At 56.7% G+C, this 20,473-nt stretch overlaps 1 protein-coding gene across 3 annotated transcripts; it reads right to left on the bottom strand.

Moving 5' to 3' along the window:
- Window positions 1-7,349: 7,349 nt before the first annotated feature.
- Window positions 7,350-20,395, bottom strand: SFRP1 (secreted frizzled related protein 1). 3 transcript variants are annotated; one of them, XM_017831836.1, is made up of 3 exons: window positions 19,849-20,395; window positions 15,285-15,362; window positions 7,350-9,433 (listed from the first exon to the last, which is right to left on the bottom strand). In XM_017831836.1, exons 1-3 carry the CDS (start codon window positions 20,381-20,383, stop codon window positions 9,111-9,113), a joined length of 936 nt encoding a protein of 311 aa, XP_017687325.1. In that variant the 5' UTR covers window positions 20,384-20,395; the 3' UTR covers window positions 7,350-9,110. The 3 variants fall into 3 exon arrangements, with proteins under 3 accessions (XP_017687325.1, XP_017687326.1, XP_017687327.1); XM_017831837.1 differs by lacking the exons at window positions 7,350-9,433; window positions 15,285-15,362 and adding an exon at window positions 19,128-19,705; XM_017831838.1 differs by lacking the exons at window positions 7,350-9,433; window positions 15,285-15,362 and adding an exon at window positions 19,128-19,702.
- Window positions 20,396-20,473: the final 78 nt, after the last annotated feature.

Genomic DNA, 20,473 nt, shown 5'->3' with positions numbered 1-20,473 from the left:
ACGGGGACATTTGGAAGTGATTAACGAGCCCCAACTCATGCGTTCAAAATAAAAAGTTAGTACCTCATGCTGGTAACAACTGTCAGCTACTAAAAAACTGGGGAGGGGGGAAGAAATCAAACTCAAACCTGCATAATCTAATGCTCCAAATCAGCAGGAGAGCACTGTCAAGCCCACCAGCCTGCACCTTCCCCAGGTCCATCACCTCCAGAGCTCGGATGGGTGCCCTTCTCTGCTCCTACAGGAGGGCTCGGGGGACACCCCAGACCCCACAGCCCCACTGTGTCACCTTTCCGGGGTGAACAGGGCTGGGCTGGCAGCTGGGTCCCCCAGGAGCTGCCGACCAACCCTGCTGGGGGCACAGCCTGCAGAGCGTGGTGGGAGCCACAGGGGATGGGGTTTGCCAGAACACTCTCCTTCTGCTTCCAGACTTGCTGTCTTTTAAACGATAAAAGCATGAAAACCTGCCCAAGCCCGTGCACTCCGTGCCTTGAAGGAAGCCCCAGGGGTGTAGTCAGCACAGGAGGGAGCTCCCAGTCCCTTTGAACATCAAACCTGCTCTGCTCTGCAGGGACTTTGCAGCGAGGAGCGGGAGCGATCCAGCGCTGTGCCGGTGCTTCCCAGATCAAACAGCCCAGGAAGTCTCCATTAAGCAAAACTCACACCTCACACTGTTGTGTAGAAGCTGCTTCTCACACCCCCAAATCTGAGGCGATTAAGAAGGACGTTGGCCCCGTGGCAGCCAGCCCAGGGGACGGGCAGCTCAGAGCAGCCTGTGGGGCTCCAGAAGCTTCTCCCGTGCCCATTGACCAGCAGCACCCCCAGCCTGCCCTTGGAGGGTGCTGGGCTGCCCACCCCACACCAGGGGCACTGGACCCCAGGGCAGGTGATGTGCCTGTGGCAGGATGCCATGGCACCTCCACAGCACACCCAGCCAGGGCAGGGCCGGGCTGGGAGCTCTGCAGGAATGAACTTCCCCACGTCCCGTGTCTGAGAATTTGAAGATGGATGTTTTGAATTTGCTTCAGTCAAAAGAAACATCGGTAACACGACCAACATCTGGGAGCTTAAAATGAAACCAGACTGCTTCTCCTCTGCAAGGAGCAAACGTGTCCTCAGGCCGGGGCACCCGGCAGCCCCCGGCACACACAGCCCTGCATCCCCAGCCACACCTTCCCTCCCCGCCTCAACGAAGATCTGGCCATTCCAGCAGCCCCCAGAAATTCATGGCATTTTAGAAATTAGCCCAGAATTTCCCCCGCCCTTCTCATTTCTTTGTTTTGTTCTCAAGCCTGGCTGAATCACAAGCTGCTCCTCTGGACTGTGCCGGGCTGTGCCATGGTCAGGGGCTGGCAGCAGCCTGTCCTTTCTTCACACACATGTGCACTGGCAGTGCCATCAGCCCAGGAGTCCAGGAGATGCTTCCCATCCCCAGAGCAGACCAGATGTGGTGGCAGAACAATGTCAAACCCTAAATGATCTCACTGGGACCAGGGAGAGCATCTCCATATCACCGCCTGGACTGAGACCTGGACCTCACAGCCTCTCTGGACAACTGGCACCCAAGTCTGTCCAACATCCACAGGGAAAACTGTCTCTGCAGCCTGACACACCTCTCCACCCCTCCCCAGAAGTGAAGCTCCACGTCCAAGCAAAGGAATGTACAGCAGGGAACAGGAATTGGAGCTGATGGACAAGAGAGCATAGAAAGTTCCCAGAGCTGGAGTTGCAGCCCCTGAGAATCTGCCAAGGCTGAAGCATGAGGAGCTTTCTTAGCTGAAAGGCACTGAGTGCAATTCCAGCTCCTCTCAGGAGCATTCCTGAGCACAGATCGTTATTGTTATTATTTGCTTGTTTTGTTAATGGTATTGAACACGCTCTGAGACCCCCAATCACAGGGGAGATTACAGCAGCCTCCCAGAGGGCTGACAAACAGGCTGAGCAGGGCCAAGAATAGCTGCAGTGACAGCGTGTCCTGCCAGGAGCAGCTCTGAGGGGAGACGGAGGATCAGGGCAGGGAGCAGCCCCCTCCCCGCTCCCCGGGCAGGCAGGAGGCTCCCACTGGGCTGGAAGGAGCCCAGCACAGCAGGAGCCTCCTCCAGCCCTCTGGGCAGCCCATGCTGTGACCACGAGCCTGTCCCAGCGTGTCCCCAGGCCCCCGAGCTGCCCTCCCGGGGCAGGCAGCCAGCACTCCCTCCAGCACCAGCTATTCTGGGCTGGGGGGAAGTGAGAACAGTGTTTTGCCCCCGAGGCTATTCCTGCAGCTGCTGGGGATGTGCCAGGATGCCACGGGGTCTGGCCACCAGCTCAGGAGGTGCTGGTGCACAGCAGCTCCTTTGCCCCATCCAAGAGACTCCAATGCCTTGGGCGCTGTGCTGGGGACAGTTCTGCTATTCCAGAGCACGCTGCAAAGTCAGCAGCACATCATTTCCAAAAGGATTTGCCTCTCTGGGCACGTGGCAGAGGGACCAGCAGCAGAGCTCCCCAGACTGGCCCTCGCCTGCTCAGAGGTTCTCACGTGGGAAAGGTGGGACTGGCCCTTCACAGCGAGCACAGAGCACACTCCAATCTCTTCCCTTGATATCAATCTCATGGCTTATCCCACAATTTTGTAAAATAGAAGGTGAACATTTTAAATGAAACATATTCCTCTCTTTGACACCAGGAATTATGAATTGATAAAGATTTCCTATTATCTTATAAAAATCTACCAGGCCAATCCTTCAGCGAGGCCATGCCCATAATTGCAAGCAGATGTCTTTCCCCGCTGACACATTAAATGGAAGCAGAAAGCCCCGCTGCTATCTCCCATCAACAATTTGCACTAAAGCAGAGAACGGATTTTCACAGAGCTGGGCTGCTGGAGGAGGAGGGGGATTAGGTTCCTGCAGCCCAGGCGTCTCAGCGTTACAGCAAAACAAGGCAGCTCGGGGAAAACAATGAACTCTAAACAGTCCCTAATCCCAAAGTAACCAAAAGCTTTTGTGAAGGAAAATGAATTTGTGAAACTAATACTGCCAGGGCCCGGGGAGAGCGGGGGCTGAGGTAATGCAAGGGGAGATGATCCAGCTGAGGAGCCCCCCCTGCAGCTCCCACGGACCCCCCCGGGGCAGCACCAGCTTTTGGGGTCTGTGTTGGTGTGGAGCTGTCCCGTCCCCTGGCGTGGCCGCAGGGCAAAGCACAGGGCCGGGAATTATCAATACAAGTGGAAGTGACAGGGTGTTTAGCAAACATTAAACCCAGGAAGCTTAAAAGGTCTTCCAGGATTATTAAATAAACATTCAGGGTGAGTGAGAGGAAAGATCATGAAGTGGTAAAGAAATTGCAAACACTCCAGAGCAGGCAGGCAGGGCTGCAAAGATTCAGCTGTGCAGGACAGTGTTTAATCATCACCCACAGTGATGCCTCAAGTCTCAGCAGGAGCTAATCCAGGAGGGGGACTTTAATAAAATCTTAATATCAGGCTAAATGTTTGTCAAAGACCACTTGACACACAAACTTGAACATGCCAGCCAGCACCATGGGCTTGGCCAGGCCAACACGGCCACCACTGTCACACGAGCCCCGGGAGAAGGCACATGGCCTCACACAGCCACCTGTGGAACCACCTCGGAGCTCCCACACACAGCTCAGCCCTCTCCAGAGCTGTATCTGCCCTTGCTGTGCAGGAGCTGAGGGGCCTGGGCTGGGTGTGATCACCCCCACTTCAGGATGACCCGTTTAAAGGTGTCACATTTGCCTCAAGGGGCTGCAGTTTGTTATTTGGGGGGTTTAATGTGGTTCTGAACACACGAGAGGCTGCCCAAGGCAAATGCCCTGATCTCCTCATTTCTTTCCAAGTAACAGCAGAGATACTCCCTCTCCACCATCCTTCTGGGGCCATAATTTATTCATATACAACATTACACCTCCCAGTAAATTAACCTCTCAGCCACATTAATAACTCAAGAGTTTGAAGAAAGATAGAGGCAGTGAAGTGCTGAAGCAGAGGTTGCCAACAGCCCAACCTGCCCCAACCTAAGCTAAAGAAAAAGCAGAAGAGCTTTGGTGGCAGCCCCACGGAGTCTCAGAGAGAGCTGTTCTTCCCACACCTCAGGAGTGGGAGCAGAGCTGGACCCCAAACCCTGCAGTGCTGACTGTACCAGGTATGGCTCCTGCCAGCCCTGTCCTGGCTTCCCTCTTCTCACTCTCCACAGCCATGGCTTGGCAAACATCTCCTGGTTGCCTCTAAAGGAAAAACTTTTCAGACAGCAGCGAACTCCCCATCCGAGCACACTCCTGCAGAAAAGAGGGACTGTTTGCTGGCTGCTCGTGGCTCTCGGGATCTTGGCAGGCTGTGAGAGGAGCCCGCTGTGCCGCAGCGTGCCCGTGCCCTCGCCCTGCGAGTGGAGACAGATCCATCACTCTGCTGTGCCAGGAGGGGACGGGGCCAGGGCTCCCCCGGCGCTGGCAGAGCCCGCGCCAAGGGCAGGGGCAAGCGGACCCCGCTCCCGCCACGCAGGCAGCATTCTTGTGGCAGGCTGCCGCCCCAGAGGAGATTCCAGCCTCTGATGGGAAGTCCTTGAAACAAAGCCCTCATTTTCCAAAGGTTGCGAGGCCACCGTGGCGCAGACGGGGCCACCCTGACAGGTTGATCTGCGCTTCCTCCCACAGGGCTCTCCGGGCCGGGCTCTGCCTCGGGCAGCCACGTGCTGCAGAGCTCCTGGACTCCGCACGTGGGCCTGTCTGCAACGAGAAGCTCCCAAGAGCGGAGGAGCCGCCAGCTTGCCCCACTCCCCTTCCAAGGAGGACATTCGAGCGTGGCTCAGACACCTACAGAGCGCCCAGAGGGAGCAGCTCATCCAACAGGCAGCACGCTCAGGGGCTCGGGTGGGATTACGGGGAAAGAAATAGTAACAAAAAAAGTCTGTTCCTCTGCAAAACAGGGATTTCAAAGGCACTTGCTGAAGACACTGGAAGACGTTTCTCCCTCCTGGCTCTCAGGAGCCCGTTCTCCACGGCGGTGCCGCCGCGGCGCGTGGAGCTGGGCTGGGATGGAAAAGGAGCCTCCGCGCCAGGGAACGGCGGTTTCCAGACACAGCTCTGGCCTTGGGGTGGAGGGTGGCTTTAATTACGTGTGTGTGTGTCCTTTTTAAGGGTCATCCAGCTCGATGCAGTGAGAAAGCAGGAGCAGCCCCTGGAACACGGTGGAGCATTCTCTCTGCAGTGCTACTGGTGCTGGGGTGGGTGGAGGGAGGGTCTCGCTGTGGCTCTGCAGAACATTCCAGCTGAGACCTTGGGTGTTCACTGAGCAGCCCCTCACTGGGGGCCCATCTCTAGCCATGGGGGGCTCATCTGCCCCCTCTCCCCCTGGCACTGCTCAGAGCAGTGATTGCTGTCAGAGCAGCTCCATCTGCCTGCCAAGGGAAGCAGTTTGTCATTTCTGTTATCACTGCTTCTGTTATTTCTCAGTCACTTGTGCTGCAGTCACCGCAGCCCTGGGTTACCTGTTTGTGGAACAGCTGATGAAAGCAGGACCCTCCCTGTTTGGCTGATGAGCCCAGAGCAGCTGCTGCCTGTGAGCCCCTGACAAGCCAGTTCCAGGCTGGCACGGCCGGGGTGTGTCACCCCCTCGTCATGTACAGCGTTCACAGAGCAGGACACCAGGCTGACACCCTGCCTGCCCCAGGAGAACCAGTCCTCCCCAACTCCTCAACAGTTCTCCCCCAGCAGAGGTCAAAGCAGAACTCAGACTGTCAGCAATGGGAAAAATTAATTGAGGGATGGAAGATGACTTTTTGTATAGCATGAAAGAAAACTGTATTTGTTTATAACTGAACTACAACTGGAGGCCAGAAACTCAATTAACGGGCGGTACTCGACAGAAGGAATGCTGGAGCAAAGAAGATAAACATTATTGGGAGGATAAACTGAGTCACAAAAGGATGATATTTTATTTTAGGATTTAAGATTCTTACTTCAGATAAGTCCAGGCAGACAGCAAGCCTGAGCAGCCCAGAGGTGGCACGTCCCTGTCCCTTGGACACCCCACAGCCCTCAGCAGGGCAGAACTGAAGTTGTCTCCCAGCATGACACGTCTTAAACTGAGCATTTACACAAATGCTTGTAACTTAAACTGGAACTCATTATAACAACCAGCATCTGACATTTTAAAATGTAAAATGTACCCATAAACTGCACAAACACACATCTCTCTGCTCCAGGGAATGCTACACCAGCAGACAGGCAGTGTCTGATTTAAGGAGCCTCTCATGCTTTCTCATTTCAGCCAAAGTCTGTTTGCTCCATATGATCCAGCATGAGCACGACTCCAGGACCTCGGGTGCTTTCTCCTTAGTCTACACTTAGACCACTTCAGGTTTCAGTAGACTTTTCTTATCAGAGAGCAACACAGGAAACCTAAAGACAGCAAATGCCCCCACATGCAGCACTTGTCTGTGAGTCTCACTTTTTACACAACGTAAAGATACTCCCAGAGTTGTCAGTTACAAGAAGTCAGTGAAGGAACTGAGTTGGTAAATACTCAGCAAACACACTGCCTGGCTTCCTGCACCTCTTCAATCTACCTGGTGCTCACGCTTTGTCGAGCAATCACAGACCACCCAGCAGAGAAATGCACAAAGCAGAGCCCAAACCACCCCAGGCACCAGCTCTGAGCTGGGAAAAGGAGACCCCAGGCAGCAGCCCCACAGCACTGGCCTTACCTCTCTCGTGGTGTCAGCATTGCTGATGTCTCCAGCCAAATGTGCTGCAGAAAGAACTTGTCGCTTCCCCCAATCTCTCAAACCTCCCCCTGCACCAGAGACCCAACTGAGACTGCAGCACATTCACCCTCAGGTGGGTAAAAAATCCCCTTAATGCAAACAACCTGTGAGCTGCAGCCAGGACTGGCCAAAGCAGCAGGAGGTTCCCAGGAAGGGCCCTGCTTTCCCTGCAACGAGCTACAGCTGCTGCAGGCAGGGAGCAAGGAATCATTGATGGCATCACTGGGGCAGAAAAGACCTCCAAGGTCATTGAGTCCAACCTTGGACTGAACTCCACCACATCAACCACAGTGGCACCAAGTGCCACATCCAGTCATTTCCTGAACACCTCCAGGGATGGTGACTCCACCACTGCCCTGGGCAGCCCAGTCCAACCCCCTGGGACTGCTGACAGCCCCCAGGCCAGCTCCTCTGCTGCCCTGTGTGCTCAGGAAGGGGAGCCAGGGGAGATGGAAGGTCCCTGCCCCGGTCCCTGCGAGGCTTTTGTGGTGCTGCCACTGTGGGCACTCACAGACAACCAGCCTTTCACTCCATTTCCCACCCAGCTGGGTTTGCCAGCCCTCTCCATCACTCACCTCATCAATCTGTGATGTTAAAGCCTGTGGTTTGTTTATTTATTTCTTCACTGATAAAAGCACATTATCTACAATGATTAATTTTGCAATAAAGAAACAACACTACTACAAATGGTGGTCTAAGACAACCTAGTGAGACTCTCTACAAAGTTCATGTTCTAAATCCATCTCTGTTAGCTGTGAAACATCATTCCTCAGAGTGCTTGGCTTCTTCGTGGAATTCTTCTACAACCAAGTCCACAGCTCTGTTCCCACATGGGGAATAAACAGCACTCCTGAGCTAAGGAATAATTAATTTACCAGCTTTGAGTGGGCTTGGTTCAAACCTCAAAAATGAGGATTTGTTATTTCATTTAACCATGATACAGCAGGATTATCTCAGCTCTCAGATATTCATTCTCCTAGAGTATTGCTGATGGATGAGAATACTGAATGGAAGCAGGAAGGACAATGAATGTGGAATGATATGGGTCCATGGAAAAGAGAACTTGTCCAATTAACAGAATAATGCATTTCAGTTTGGTCGATAAATGCAATCATTCAGATGAGATACTCTTTGTCTTTCATAAACTATTTGAAATCATACAAACACAACATTTTGATTAGGGGGAAAAAAATGTAGAATGATACAAAGCCAAGTTGTCACAGACCAAACAGACAAAGCCCAGACTGATGGGTCCCACAGGGACAGCAAGGAGGGAAAGGCGGAGCCGACGCGTTCCCTGCAGCTCCGTGGGGACGAGTCCTCAGCCTGCTGCACTCTGGGACTGAGCCAGCAGCCTGGAGGAACCATCAGAACATCACTGGGGAAGTGAGGGAGCTGCAGGAGCTGGCCCTGAGCTCCCCCCAGCCGGAGCCCCGGGCAGGCCAACACTTGAGGGGGCTCAGATGGAGTGGCAGCTCTGGGCACCAGCAGCACTGGGCACCAGCAGCTCTGGGCACCAGCAGCTCTGGGCACCCCTGCAAGACACTGCCCTCCAGGCCGAGGGCAGGGCAGCTCAGCAGGACCTGCTGTGCCGGGGGCCCACGTGAGGCTGAAGGCACGGGTGGGGCACAGAGCCCCCTCTGCCCCCAGGGCCAGTGCACAACTGCAGGACACGGCCCAGGGGCTCCAGGGCTGCCAGGGAGCAGCACAGCCCTGGGCACGAGGGGCTCACAGTGTGGCAGAGGCCAGGGCAGGCACCTGGTGAGACACTGGAGAGATGCTGGTGAGGGAGGGCTCCAGCCCAGCAAGGCACCACAAGGACCTGGGATTAAGGCTTAGACAAAGCACATTTAGACTACAACGGGATTTTTTTACAGTGAGGGCAATTAGGAGTTTTTCTCAGAGGTTGTAAGGGGACTGTGAGGATGGGATGTCTGTCTGATCAGCTGGCTCTGGTTCGTCCAGGAATTCAGGGCGATCCTGCAGCCATGAAGACAGGAGTGACATGGTCACAAGGGTCCTTTCTGCAGGTGTGTAACCTCTGGACATCACCTCACACCCCTCTGCTTGCCCTCTTTACCTGACAGCTGCTATTTGAGTGGCTGTACATGTCTGTGGAGTGACAGGTCTTTAGGTGCCGTGGACAGACACCGTGTGTGACCCCAGCGACTGTTCGGGGCACACACGTGGCACGCCCAGGCCAGCGGGCAAACACCGGCAGCGGGATGTGGGAGGGCTGGGGTCACTGAGGGGGCTCTGAGGAGCAGGATGGAGCAGCAGGAGGGCTTGGCTCCAGCACCCCTGCTGCAGAGGGGCGAGCCCAGCCCGGGCAGCGGCTCTCCCGCATCACTTGAACACGGACGGAAACGTCGGGCAGTCGGGAGACTTCATCTTCTTCATGAACTTCTTGAACTCCTTGTTCTTCTTGTCCCACTTGTAGATGGCTGTCAACAGGTACTGGGTCTTCACCTGACGGCCCATGATGAGGAAGTAGTGGCCGAGGTTGTCCAGCTGATGGCAGGGACAGTCTGCCCCATTTTTCAGGAACAGCACCAGCTTCTTCAGGTTCTTCTTCCGGATGGGCCCCAGCTTCAGTGCCTTCCTCTTCCGTGGGATGATCATCTTGTCCCCGTTCTCCTTCTTCACTTCCTTTATGGTCATCTTAAGAGCTGCAAAACAAGCCAGAGAGAGGGGAAAAACAACACAACTCCTGAGCAGCCTTCACCAGCACAAAGCCTTTGCTAAGTGAGGCTGGGGGTGAGGGGGCACTGGCACCGTGACCCCAGGACAGCAGCAGTGCCCTGCCCCACTGCAGACATCCAGTGCCCCACTCCTGCACCCCCTTTGTCCCCACTCAGCTCCTGTGTCCCCCTGCTCAGTGACGTGGCCCGTGGTGTCACACACACCCTTGTGCCTGAGATGGAGCCGTCCCCAAGCCCGGGAGAGCATCAGGGTCAAACACTGACGTCTCTGTTCCCCTTCCCCCAGCAAAGCATCCAGCGCTTTCTGCTTGAGAGGGGACTTGTTCAGCTGCCGGGGAGCTCTTTGAAAGAAAAACGTTAGCTAAGTAAACAGGGTGATTTCCCTGCTCTGGAGGCATGGAGAGATTCTTGAAAGGATCATTTAAAAGGTCAATTTGGCTTCTCAAGCATTTGTTTGCAGTCACACCGGCCCTCAGGTGCCTGTGAAACAAGTTTCCAAGCACTGGGAGTCTGCATGGAGCTGAGGAGACCCAGTCACACAGCCTTAAGGGCCCAGAACAGACATGTGCCTGCACCCTCCCCAGGAGAAGGGGAGTTGGTCTGATACAACTTCCATGGAAAATACTCTCCTCTTTGGGTTCAGCATTTTCCCGAGTTAATCCCAAACCCAAAAAAAAAAAAATAAAATTAATGTTCTTTTGCCTGACCATGAAGAAGAATTTTGCATACATGGTAAAAATGATGAAAATGTGTTGTACATTAAAGTATCACGTCTGAGCCATTTGGCTTTGCCTCCTTTTTGGGGAAAAGCACATATGGCCAAAAATTACTAACACATTTCCAAGGTTTGGGAGTTTACTTCAGAGCTGCAGATAACTAGTGCTCAGAGAGGTGATTAATTGGCTGCTGTCCCTTCTCATTTGAGTCCGAGGGCGGGTGCAGGCAGCCCACAGGAGCCTCTGGCTCCGCAGCATCGTTCCTTGAAGTCCTGCTCTGCTGGAACGTGCAGCAGAAAACACGTGTTGCTTCCTGGAAGGCAGCGCTGCTCCCCCCTCCAGCAAGGGATGGCAGCAGGACAGCGCTGACAACCCCGAGCAGGCAGCACAGACATCACCCTCTGCTCCCATCCACTGCCCTGGCAACAGGGGCAGTGGTGTTTGCCTGCCCCTGTGCCAAAAACACCGGCTGGGTTTGCCAAGAGCCCTGTCGTGCTACACTGTGACTGTACAGGAAAGTAATCCAGGACTGGAAACCCAAGCGAAGTTTTCATTCCATCCGTTTTCCAAATTCAGGATGCTTAAGGAGCTAAAGAGGTTCCAGCTTTAAGGAGCTGGAGATGCTGAACCAGATCAGTTTGCAACAAATCTGGAAAAGGAAGCGAGTCGTTTTCGGGCAGCTCTAAACTCCATGACATAACTGGGCAGCAGCAGCAACACCCTCAGTGTGAGCCTCAGTTTCTTTATCCGTGCTGACCTGGAGCCCTTGCACTAAGCACAGGAGTGGCCAGTGCAGGAGGGATGTAAAACACCATTACAGTGGCACAATAAGAGACTTTTGTGAAATGGCTTGTTTGCAGACTGCTCTGCTGGGATCACTGCAAGGTTCAATCCTTGTTGCTAGAGGAAGAAAAGGACCTGGCAGCTGGTGCAGGAGCTGTCCTGCTCCAAGCATGGAAGACAAAGGAGGCCTGGTAATCCTGTGCCGTGGGAGCTCACAGCTGCTCCCTTCCCTGCACACTGCAGCTCGTGAGCCAGCCATGCAGGTTCATGGGAGCTGCCCAGGGGAACCACAAATCCAGATGTGAACCAAAACCTCATCCAAACCTTGCTCGTGCAGAGCAGCGCACGGAGCCAAGATGGGAGAACGCCAAGGGGGGTGAAGGAGGAGGCAGATCAGGGGTGCAAATAGTTTGTGTCAGACTCCACTCTTCCCAGCAGTGATGTCCTTGTCACCAGCAACAGCCTGCAGTGCTGCCCAGATGAACACAGCCCGGCTCAGGGAGCACCAGGCTCCAGCTGCCTGCAGTGCTGCAGGCTGAGCAATCACAGAGCACGACGATCTCTGCTCAGCCCTCACCCCCCTTCAGTGACCTGGCCCCCTGGCCCCCACTGCTCCCCAAATTGGGCCACATTCCCACAACCCGTGTTCCCACGCACACCAGACCAGCAGCACCCGAGGGCACATTTGTTCCCAGTGCACATCCCACTCCCAGAGCTCCCCATCCCACAGAGGGAGGCGGCCCCTGGCTCGTGGCTTTCCTAAACCCCAGGGTTTGGCGGGGGGACCCCGGTGCAGTCGCTGCTGGGGCAGCTCGTCTGGCACCTCCCCAGCCCTGGGAACGCCCCTGCGGCGGGCGAGAGGCTCGAGCGGGACGGATGGAGCCTTGGCTCCGGGCCCCAGCTGAGCTGCCAAAGCAAACAGCTCCTCACTGGGAGCCTTGGCCTTTCTGCTCCCCCCGTGCTGCACCAAATCCGCCTCAGCGCCGAGCAGGAGAAGGGCCAGAATCGCCTCTGAGACCCCGGGGTGTGTTTGCTTGGACACACTAAATCTTCAGCCGTGGCTGCCAGGCAGGAGCTGACCCCAGGAAGAGACCCAGAGGGCTGCCCACGGCACAAGCACGTGCCACCTTTCCAGTCCAGCAGCTGCACAGGCTGCCTTGGCATCGGCTGCAGCACCGGCACCCACTGCCCCACGTGGCACAGGAGCCTGTCACCAGGACCCTGCCTCTGGTGTTCTCCTGCCTGCACGGGCCCCACTCCAGCACCTCATGGGCAGGAAAGGAAATGTGAGAGAAGGGAAAGCTCCACTGTTCCTTCAGCCTCATTTCTCCTTCCTTTAGAAATCACTGAGAAGGAGGAAACCTGCCAGAAGACACATTAGGGCTGTAACAGGAGAAGACTGCAGGCAAGGAGCTGTCAGTCACCGGGAGAAAATAAACAGCATGTATTGATTGTTCTGCAGTCCCCAGTGCCACAGAGCCCGTTCAGCAGGATCCCCTCAGACCCCAGAGAAAGGGCAGAAACAATAAATAAAATCACTAAGAGAAACAGAGCATGGAATGAACTCCAGGAGTAAGAAACAAGCGCTGGCTGCAGCCCAGGGCAGCCGGGGGAGGCGGCAGTGGGGACACGGGAGGCCGATCTCACACTTCCTCTCGCATCCCTCCTGCCCCAGCACACCAGCACTGCACCAAAACCTACACTGCAGTGACACCCATGGACCCACCCCAGCCCCCTGCACGGCTCTGTGGCCAGGCCAGGGGCCTGGCACCCCTCACTGACACCCCACTGGGACCTTCCTGCTCTTGGAAGAGCTGCCGAGCCACCTCAAACCAGCACCCAGAGCCCACGGTCACCACTGCTCAAACGAAGGCAAACCCAGAGTTCTGCTGGACCACGAGGCTGGCAGTCCCCTGGCACCCCCCTGAACCCCAGCACCCTCTTCTACCTTTTCTTTACAGTCTCCCTGTGTTCACAGCTGGCTGCAGCCCTCTTCCTGCGCTGTCCTCAAGATCACTTCCAGGGCTGCCACACATCCACCTCCTACCCTGGCACAGCCACATGTCTGTGGTGGGCAAAGTGCTCCTCACCTCTTGTCTGTAACGAGCTCCTGGGACGTAAGAGAAAACTACAGTAACAATTACAGTGGGAATCGGTGCAGAACCCAGCAACAGCTGCCCCGTGCAGCACATGTTAGTTTAAACATTTATTGTACATGTCTGGCTTTGATGAGGATCTGTAACCTGTCAGCTGCCAGTGTTTACCTTGGTGGATGTGCATGAGGAACCTCAGTCTGAAGGGTCGGGAGTTTATTTTAGAGCCAGATAAACAGCTCTCCTTGAGAAATCACCCCACGACAGTAAAGCCCCAAGACTAAACAAAGATCCAAGGGCCACGCACTGTGCTTTGGGAAAACTTGCTAAAGCCCACATCTCCTCTGCTCACCCCAGCTGAGACATCCCCCAGAGCCCTCGTGCTGCCTTCCCTCAGAGGGCACAGGTAGGACCTGCATTGCATCCCAGCCCTTGCTCCTGCTCCCAGCTGGCTACAGACTGGCCACATCTGCCAAGAAATATTTCCACCCTCTGGACACTGTCACCACAGTATTTCCCAATAACAACTTACACTGTGGGCAAGTCACTGTCCCAAGGCCACGAATTCCTCTGGTTTGGCCTCTGCTCCCCGTTGTGTAACTGTCCCAGAGCACGGGAGGATATTTAGTGGCAGAAGCTGACGACAAGCATGTGGTTAAACTTGTTATTTGCCTTCCTGGCACTTGCCCACCAGCAGGATGCCACCTCAGCTCACTCTTCACACACCTCTGGCAAGGTGATGGGGACTGCAGTGACCCACCAGCAACGGAGCCACCGGCCAGTGCCCCTGGCTCCTCCTCTGGGATGCAGGTCCCCAAGCCAGAGCCTCTGCAAGCCCAGGCAAGCAGCCCCTGCCCCAACCAGCTGGGCTGGTCTCAGAGGCCACTTGCTCCCTGCCCCAACCAGCTGGGCTGGTCCCAGAGGCCACTTGCTCCCTGCCCCAGTCTCTCCCCACGCTGTCAGTGGGGTAGGGGCAGCTGTGGTTCAGCTCCCACCCTGTGCCTGCCCAGGGCAGAGCTCTGAGCACCCCGGCTCACCCTGCTCTGAGTGCCCAGCATCTCCTGCTGCCCAGCCAGGCTGTGCACCGAGTGCCTGCTCCCATTCCCCCACCAACCAGAAGTATGCACATTCCTGGGAAACTATTACATGGGTGTTCCTGTTGATGCTTTTCCCTCTCAGAAAAAGCCTGAGCTGAACTTAGGACTTCTGGCATACCAAATCTGCAGGAGAGTCGAGAATTCATTTCCAGCAGAAAGGGTAACACGCCAGCATGCAGAGCAGGTTTGGGTTTGCATAGCACACTCTGGCACAGGGCACATTCGAGTGTTAATCCCCCAGGAATGCACACCTTGTTCAATATGCCTTTAATAACCTTCCGGGAAAGTTACATACACCAGCAAGGATGTCACAACCAGTTAATTCTGGGTTTGATCTGAGAAAGCTAATATTTTTCCCTGTGATAATCTTTTTTTTAAAATGAAGTTCAGTTTACCTCCGATTGTCTGACTCACTCACTCACTCATAATATATTTAGGACACAGCTTTCAAGTAGCTCTGCATTTTTAAGCTCACAGCTTGGCCCTAGCTAGACAAGGATTGGCTTTGGGGTTTTATGCCTAGATTCGACAAGAGCAGCATAACTTTGCCATAAAGAAATAACAGCAGCACAAGCAATCTGGGGGAAAAGGAGGCTGGTTTCCTCCTTCATACTTGCAGGCAGAATAAGGGTCCATGCATTATTCCTGCAAGCACACAGAAGCTTGGGAACACCAGGGTTAAGTTACAAACCCCCCTGAGTTCCCCAAAGAACTGGCACTGCCACTTCTGCCCCAACCCCTGCGGCAGCTGCTTTGGCAGGTGACCCCAGGCCCCACATTTCCCCAGGACGAGCAGGAGGGATGCCCAGCACTGCCCCTGGGCCAGGCAGTGTGCGGGCACTGCCTCAGACCCGCTGCCCCTGTCCTGCCGGCCCTGTCCCGAGAGCTCGGCAGCGGGAGCGGGCACATCCCGCACACCCAGCCCAGCCCAGCCCAGCCCCGCCGCAGCGCCCTCCTCCACGCACCCACACTGACATCTAGAGGCACAGGCTGCTGGCCTCGGGGACAGACTGGCCCACACCGCCACCGTCCCGGGCAGGGCAGTGGGGGAACCCGGTGGTCCCCACCCAGGAGCCGTGCTGGCCCTGCCCACCTGGGAACCCCCCCATGCCCCCCTGCTCCCCCTCACCGAACTCGCTGGCACACAGGTGCTCCACAATGGCCTCTGACTTCATCTCGTTGTCACAAGGGGGACACACAGTCGTTCCTGGCAGGAGAGGAGAAGCAAAGAGAGAGGCAGTGAAAAGCCAGCTCGAGAAGCACCACAGAGCCAGGCTGCCCACGCTGCCAGACCGCTGCCCTCGAGGGGGGCACGTGCCCAGGCACCCTGCCCGGGTTCCCAGCTCCCAGCTCTGCAGGACAACACCCTGCTTGGGGCCAGGAGCCCTACACCAGATCACAGGGCAGCACTGGCCACGGGCAGCCTCCTGCCAACCCCACTCCAATGCTGTCAGTGGCCCCAAGGCCAGACATAGGCAGGGGCAGGCAGCTGCCAACAGCAAGAGGACAGCCCTGGCAGGGAGAACAGTTCTCAGGACCAGGCACTCAGCTGAGGGGAGCCTGGCCCACAGCCTGCTGACATTCCTTCCCCATGGCATGCCCAGGTGAGCACACGGTGCCCCAACCCCAGCACAGCAGGAGGACAGTGCCCAGGGATGGCTCACACACCAAGGGACCACCCCAGTGCCAGGCAGGGGGGTTCAGGACTGGGACAGCCCAGTTCAGCACAGTGTTCCCCTGGGTGCTGGGGACCACCCTGCAGGCTGCCCAGGCAGCGCTTGGCTAGCCCCTCACTGCCCTCCCTCCCACCCTGTCCCAGAGCAGGGTCTTCTTTGCTCCTTTGTTTTGAGCCCAGCGCAGCCTCACGGCTGCAGAGGAGCAGAGCTGGCTCTGCTCGCCAGCCCTGGGCAGGGGCCAGCATCTGCCTCTTGGGAAAAGCCAGCCCAGGAGGTTTCACTGGGACATGTCCTGGGAGGAAAGCTCACTGCACCCAGAGAATAAGAATCTGTTTCCAGGTTCCCGCCTGCAGCCAGAGCAGAGACCACCCAGCAGCACAGACGCAGATTTGCGCTACTGGCAGATGAATTTATGGAGCCGGGAGATGCTGCTTGTTCCTGGTCCAGCAGGATGGAGGGCTCTTCCCACACAAGGGAGTTACTCTCGGGGACAACGCTGCAGCAAAACATCTGCCGGTCCCTGCGTGCAGACCTGCGGCCTCCCAGCCCTCAGCCAGGCCAGCAAACCCACAGCATTGCTGCACTGAAAAAGCAGAGAGGTGTCCCAGAAAGAGAGGGCAGAGCTGGCGAGAGGGGCACGGCCACGACCACAGTCATGTCTCCTCAGCCACAGAAGCCCCACAGGGGTTCAGGCGAGACATTTGTTTTCTGTGGCTTGTTCTTCCCCTCTCGCCACCCCTAAATCTCTTCTGTGCCAAATGCTAATTCCTGGGGACATGCACCACGACTTTATTAATCACACATGCAGAGCAACCGGCCTTCCACTCGCCCCTCTGTGCAAGTCACAAGTCAGCCTTCACAGCAGCAACAGTCAATTGCACAGTCCCACTCCTGGTACCTCTGTACCTGTGGGATCTGCCCATCACCTGGGTAACCTCCTCTTCCAAAACCCTAACGTGCAATTGCCACCATTACCATCTTAACTCAGACACAGGCAGAGGCCAACCTCTGGGGACACGATGACATCCCCAACACTTTATTTTTAAAATCAGCAGTCAGAATATTTTCTTCCAGGCCACACATTTAATGAGCTCATGACAAGGGAGAGAAGGTGCTCCCAGGAGGGAGACAGCCCCAGGACTCCATCTGCTGCAGAGCCAGGAGTTCATCACTGTGCTGGGGACCACCCTTAGGAACAAGGGGGGGTTCCTGCCATATCCGGGTAACCTGTGCCAGCGTTCTACTACCTTCACTGCAAAAAAACTTCCTTTTATCCAACCTACATCGACCCATCCTCCAGCCCTGCCTCCTGCAGCCCTGTCACAGCACAGACGTGCAGGGGACACTGTCCCATGCTGACAGGGAGGGAAATTGTCCTCTGCTCCGGGACACCACATCACACCACAGTCAGGACCACGAATGACAGAGGCCTGGCCAGCTCTGGCACAGCTCTGTACCCCAAGAAAACTGCTGTTCTGTAAAGCCACAGCTACCTCAAAACCACCTGCCCTCCCGGTCCCCCTGAGGCACCGTGGCCAGGTCTCCAGCCCACCCTCCTGGCCCACTGCAGGTCAGCTGGGGCCTGTCTGCAGCTGACGGCTCGACTCCAAGCACAACCTCAGCCTGCTTCCAGCTCGCCTGTTCCCTGCTGACCATTTTCCAATGCCTGGCTGTAGAGCCAGCTTACTCCAGGGGCAGGAGAAGGAATGTGTAATGCTGTATTAATCTGCAACTCCCCTGATGCATCCCGTGGGCCTGCAGGCTTTACCGCCTGTGCTTAAGGAGAAAGGAATTCAACAGGTCAGCTCTTTGAGAGGCAGAAACAAATTCCAATTTCAAGGTGTTAATGGGGAAAAATACTGAAAGGACTCGTTCTTATTAGTGCCGAGAGAAAAGGGGGGACACTGCTGGGTTCTGACCCTCTTTGAATCAACAGGAAACACCCCAGTGCCCAAAAGCAAAGCGGGTCCAGGAGCTGGCACTGGCGGAAAACACAGACAAACAGGGAGCCCACGGCAGAGCCCAGACAGAGGGAAGGACCCAACCAGCACAGGGACAAGGGCTGAGCTGCAGCTCACCCAGGAGGACTCTGCATCTGCAGGAGGTGGCAGTGCCAGAGCCAAGGTGACGGGTCTGGCCCCTGCTGTCACCGAGCTGCCGGCGGATCCTCTGCAGAGCGCAGGAGACCCGGCGGTGCTGGCTCAAAACACAGCAGTGGCTGCAGTTAACTTGGAGTTTGCTCTGCTCACTCTAAGCTCTTTGGAGCACCAAAAGAAAGCAGCAGTGTCCCACCCCGTGCTGCTGCCAAGACAGGTCTGAAAGGTGATCAGAAAGTTGTTAAAACTACACATGGGAAAACTTGGCCGATGCTGCTCATCTAGAAGACTGTTCCCAGGTCTTGGCTCATTGTCTGTAAAATGAATGACTTGCAAACAGCTCAGACTCTATTTCGGACCTTGGAAGGGGCAGCTCAGACCCAGCTGCCCCAGGAGCATGCTTGGCTGCAAGTCCCTGGGGAATAAAAGCAACCTTTGTACCTGCAACACAAGACACGGCTGCGGTCTTGACCAAGGGTCCAGGTTCACACAGGACATATTATTTTAGAGCCTTCCTGGAAAACAAAGAGCTTCCTCCAGCAACCACACCAGTAAGGGCAAGCCAGTGTGGCTGTACTGCCATCAGTGTCAGGAGAGGCTGGGAATGAGAGCAGCCAGAGCTCAGCCCCTGGCACGGGCACAGGCTTCACACTCCACCTGGCTCTGGATGCCACTGTGAGATGTGACACGGAGCTCCTCTGGGTGCCAAGCTTGGGTGTCCCCCGTGCCTGCCAGCCCACAGCCACAGCCCTCCATGTGTCCCCATAAGGCTCCTAGGGACCCCTCTGCTGCAGGACACCCCTTTCTGCCCCGTATTGGAAGGGCTCCCTGAAGTGTAAGTCCCTCCAGGATGGGCAGGATGACCCTGCACGGTCCCTGCCAGCTGGGTGAGGGCTGCCAGCCCAGCACCACATACAGCCTTTGTCTGTGCAGGTAACTGCAAAGGGCAGCTGCCCCTCCAGAGTAGCTTTGGACACAGAGCAGAAACCACGGCAACAGTTCAGCCCCCCCACCCCGGACCTCCAGCTCCTCCCAAGCACCAGCACTATGCCCCGTGGAATCGGGAGTGCCACTCCCCTCCAACGAGGCTCTGCTCCCCAAAAAGCACTGCACTCTCTTAGAGCCCTCTGCCATCTCCCTCTACAAACATCCCTCCTTCCAGCCTCTCCCGGTTTCCGACAGCGAATGCCAAAGTGACATCAGGATATTTATTTATTGTAAAGTTTCCAGCAACAAGCCAGACTCACTGCAACTCAAACAAACAAGCATAGTCTGGCACCACAGAAACGTGCCGCACGCAATGGGAACAAACACGAACCACGTCCACTTTCCCTGGTCATTTCTTGGCAGGTCTCTTGCCCCGGCTCCAGCCCACAGCCCACCCGAGGGCAGGGCTGGATCTCATTGCCACCGGCTGCCCGTCTCTTGCCCCAGGACTGCAGGGGATGCGGGGGATCCCTCCAGAACTACAGTCACTGTTGACTGCAGCCAGCCAGCACCTCATGCCGCGGGGGCCACGCACCCTCCCGCTGCCCGGAGCAGCCCTGCAGGAGCTGGGCTGGGGAGCAGAACCGCGGCCAGGGCACCGCAGCACCTGAGCACGGAGGGTCGGGCCCTGGTCCACCAGGGCTGCAGCCCAGCCCCGGTGCACCCCCGCCGTGCCCCAAACAGCCTGTCCCGAGGCTTGGCTCCGGGATAGGGATGAGCAGCTGGCAGGGCATCCTGCCTTCCTGGGGACAGGAGTGTGCCGCGAGTGCTCGGAGGCTGGAGGAGGGCTGCTGCCAAGAAGCAGAGTTCAGGTGAGCCTCCTCTTGCCGCAAGACCCCTTTCGGTCCCACGCAGCCCCTCCTGGGCTTACAGCTGCTCTGCCAGCTCAGACAGCAGTGCCAGGAGCAAGGCTGCAGCACCGGCCATGCCTTACCTTTGGGCCTGGAGACCTCGGTGGCATTGGGAGTTGTCATGGCAATGCAGACGTCATCCTGGGGGAACTGGTCACACTTGAGCATCTCTGGCCAGAAGAAGCCAAAGAACTGCATGACGGGCTCACAGGAGTCACGGACGGCCTCGCAGAGCCAGCGGCAGGGGTAGACCGGCCGGTCCAGGCAGACGGGGGCGAAGAGGGAGCAGAGGAAGACCTGGGTACCCATATGGCAGTTCTTGTTGAGCAGTGGCACCCAGCTGCTCGCCTGGTGCTTCACCTCGGCCATGGTCTCGTGGTCCAGCAGGTTGGGCAGCACCATCTTGTCGTAGCCCACGCTGTGGCAGAGCCGCAGGTCGGCGGGGATGGCCACGCACTGGTGGGGCTTGGCGTAGAAGCGCCCGCCGGGGTAGGGGCCCAGGTCGGACTGGTAGCTGACATAGTCGTACTCGCTGGCCCCGCCGCAGGCCAACAGCCCGGCGGCCACGGACAGCAGCGCCCGCAGGGCGGCCCCGCCGGGCCCCCTCACGCTGCCCATCGCCGCGCCCGCCGACGCTGGCCCCGACGGCGCCGCCCGCTGCCGGCGGCCGCCCCGGCGGACCCTCTGCCGCGCCCTACCCGGGGCCCC

The sequence above is a fragment of the Lepidothrix coronata genome, unplaced genomic scaffold, assembly GCF_001604755.1.
Source record: "Lepidothrix coronata isolate B3197 unplaced genomic scaffold, Lepidothrix_coronata-1.0 Scaffold197, whole genome shotgun sequence".
NCBI lineage: Eukaryota > Metazoa > Chordata > Aves > Passeriformes > Pipridae > Lepidothrix > Lepidothrix coronata.
The sequence above is the reverse complement of the archived record's forward strand: the minus strand, read 5'-3'. Positions and strand labels throughout refer to the sequence as shown.